This window comes from Gaeumannomyces tritici, assembly GCF_000145635.1.
Source record: "Gaeumannomyces tritici R3-111a-1 unplaced genomic scaffold supercont2.1, whole genome shotgun sequence".
Lineage (NCBI taxonomy): Eukaryota > Fungi > Ascomycota > Sordariomycetes > Magnaporthales > Magnaporthaceae > Gaeumannomyces > Gaeumannomyces tritici.
In genome coordinates, this window is record NW_008804545.1 from 2,278,069 (window position 1) to 2,280,496 (window position 2,428).

At 65.6% G+C, this 2,428-nt stretch overlaps 1 protein-coding gene across 1 annotated transcript; it reads left to right on the forward strand.

Moving 5' to 3' along the window:
* Positions 1–391: 391 nt before the first annotated feature.
* On the forward strand, positions 392–2,333 carry GGTG_00725 (hypothetical protein; the record flags this gene model as incomplete). The annotated part of the gene is made up of 2 exons (XM_009218476.1): positions 392–1,908; positions 2,114–2,333. Exons 1-2 carry the CDS (start codon positions 752–754, stop codon positions 2,331–2,333), a joined length of 1,377 nt encoding a protein of 458 aa, XP_009216740.1. The 5' UTR covers positions 392–751.
* Between the last annotated feature and the right edge of the window lie 95 nt (positions 2,334–2,428).

Consider the following 2,428-nt stretch of genomic DNA (forward strand, 5'->3'; position numbering starts at 1 on the left):
AGAGGTGTCATGGATTGGTCGGTCGAAGCCCTTGGATCGACCTCGACGAAGAGGGGGGGCCAAAAGTCGCATGCTCGTTGCCTCGCCCACCCCGGTGATCTAGGGATGAGAAAGGGGAGCTTGTGTGTGCGTGTGTGGTGTAAGTGCGTGTTGGGTTTGGCTCCTGCAGCCCTACCAGAACGGGTAGAGTGCAGGTCTCATTCCCAAAATGCCCGCCCAAGGCTTCATAAGGGGCCGCAGTCCCAAGCATGCAGGAAAAACGCCATCCCATCTCCTGTTGCCATAGCCGCAGCCTCTGTTTTGTGGACGTGGGCGGGCTTGTGGAGACATTTTGCGGATATCAGTACAACGGGCAGTCTGTCCCGTTGGCGCATGGCGTTTGTTTCTTGCCACACACACACACACACACACACACACTCCCAAGTCTTTGCCTCCCTTTCCAGCTCTCAGCGGAGCCAACTAGATGGTGTTGCTTTCTTCATTATCTCCCGTCAGTCTTTTCTACGCGTGACAAGAGCAACAAGAGCAACAAGGAACAGTCCAACAAACCGACAGCAGCTACAACAGCAAACAACAAGAAGAAAGCAAAAACAAGGAATAGGCAGAGACAAGCAAACAGCAGGGCAGCGCAGGGCAGGGAAGGCAAGAAAGGAAAGAAAGGCGGCAAAGGCAGCCGGCTCTACACACAAAACCCACATAAAAATCCCACACTCTCCTCCCCCCCTCCGCGCCTTTCTCGTTGCAGAGAACAATGGCCAACTCAGATCCGCCAGGAGCCGGTCTGTGGGAGGACACGATGGGCGGCAGCAACGAAGGGTACGGCTTTTTCGACCTCGACGCCTTTATCAGCATGGACGGCAGCGCCACCACCGACTCCATGTCGACCGACGACGTCGATCATCACCACCACCACCACCACCACCACCACCACCGCAACATGTTCCGCCTCTCCATCGACGGGGGCGGCAGCAGCAGCAGGGCCGACGACGGCGACGAAGAGGCCTCGCCCCCGACCTCGTACAGGTCGGACGACCACGCCGTCGTCTGCGTGCCGGCCGAAGCCGACGACGAGCTGCAGTCCCAGCAGCAGCAGCAGCAGCTCCACTTACGCCACCACCACCACCAGCGGCAGATGGAGGCCAACCTGGAGCTGCTGCGCCGCCAACGGCGCTTTCTGTCGTCGCCTAGCCGCATGTTCGAAAATACGGCGGCGGCGGCGGCGGGGCCCGGGTCCGTTTCCGACTCGGAGATCTTGCGGCTCGAGGACCTGTCCGTCTGCTCGCCGCGCCGCCCCGTCGCCGCAGCCGCACAGCAACCGCAGCAGCCGCAGCAGCAGCAGTCGTTCCCGGCCTCGGCGCCGCCCTCGAGGCGCGCCTCGCCCACCAAGCCCGGCCTGCTGACCAAGATGTACGAAAAGGCGGCCGCGACGCTGGCGGCGAGGCCGGGCGGGAGCCGCTCCCCGCTGAAGCGCGCGCAGACGGATCTGCAGCAGCAGCAGGGGCAGGGTTGCGAGCACGAGCACGAGCACGAGCACGAGCACGGCGGCGCCTTTCCTCTGTCGCCGCCGTCGAGCGACCACCAACACCACCAATACAGTCAAGGCCAGGTCTTTGTTGTCGACAGGAGCAGTCTCGACGACCCCTTTAGCGACGCGGGCGGCCCGCAGCAGCAGCACATCAAACTGGAGAGCGGCCACGACCACGACGACCGCGGCCACCAGGAGCACCACCACCACCACCACAGCCACGACATGGTGGTCCTCCCCGAAACGCCCGTCACCACCCCGCTGCTGGGCCACGAGGCCGTCATGGAGGTGGCCGACAAGGCGGCCCGGGACGCCCTCCTCGCGACGAACTCGGGCTGGCTCGCCGCGGGTCCAGTAGACGCGGCGCTGTGGACGGGCGCGCAGTTCGAGGTCCGCCAGCAGCAGCAGCAGCAGCAGCGGCAGCAGCAGCACGCGGCAGCACTGCCGCACGGCACCGTCGCTGCCCGGCGGCGCGGCGGGCACGGCGGCGGGCCGACCGTGTCGCTCTCGCAGCTGGACCTTTCCGGCGGCAGCGGTAGCGGTAGCAGCAGCACCACCACCAACGGCCTGATGATCCAGATGCCGCAGCCGCGCGGCCCGCCGCACGCCTCGGTGCAGCAGCAGCAGCAGCAGCAGTCGCAGCAGCAGTCGCAGTCGCAGTACCCGCCCGCCCCGGACGGCGGCGACCTGGCGTACCACTACACCACAACCACCACCACCGCCGCCGCCGCCAGGCCCTACCAGCCCCCTTTCGCGACGGCACCCATGCCGTCAGACAGCAGCAGTGCTGTCCCTGCCGGCGCCATGAACAGCAGCAGCAGCAACAGCAGCGGCAACACGCACCTCTACCGGCGCCCCAAGCCGCGCGCCCCCAGCTCTGGCGCGCGCCACCACCGCAACGGC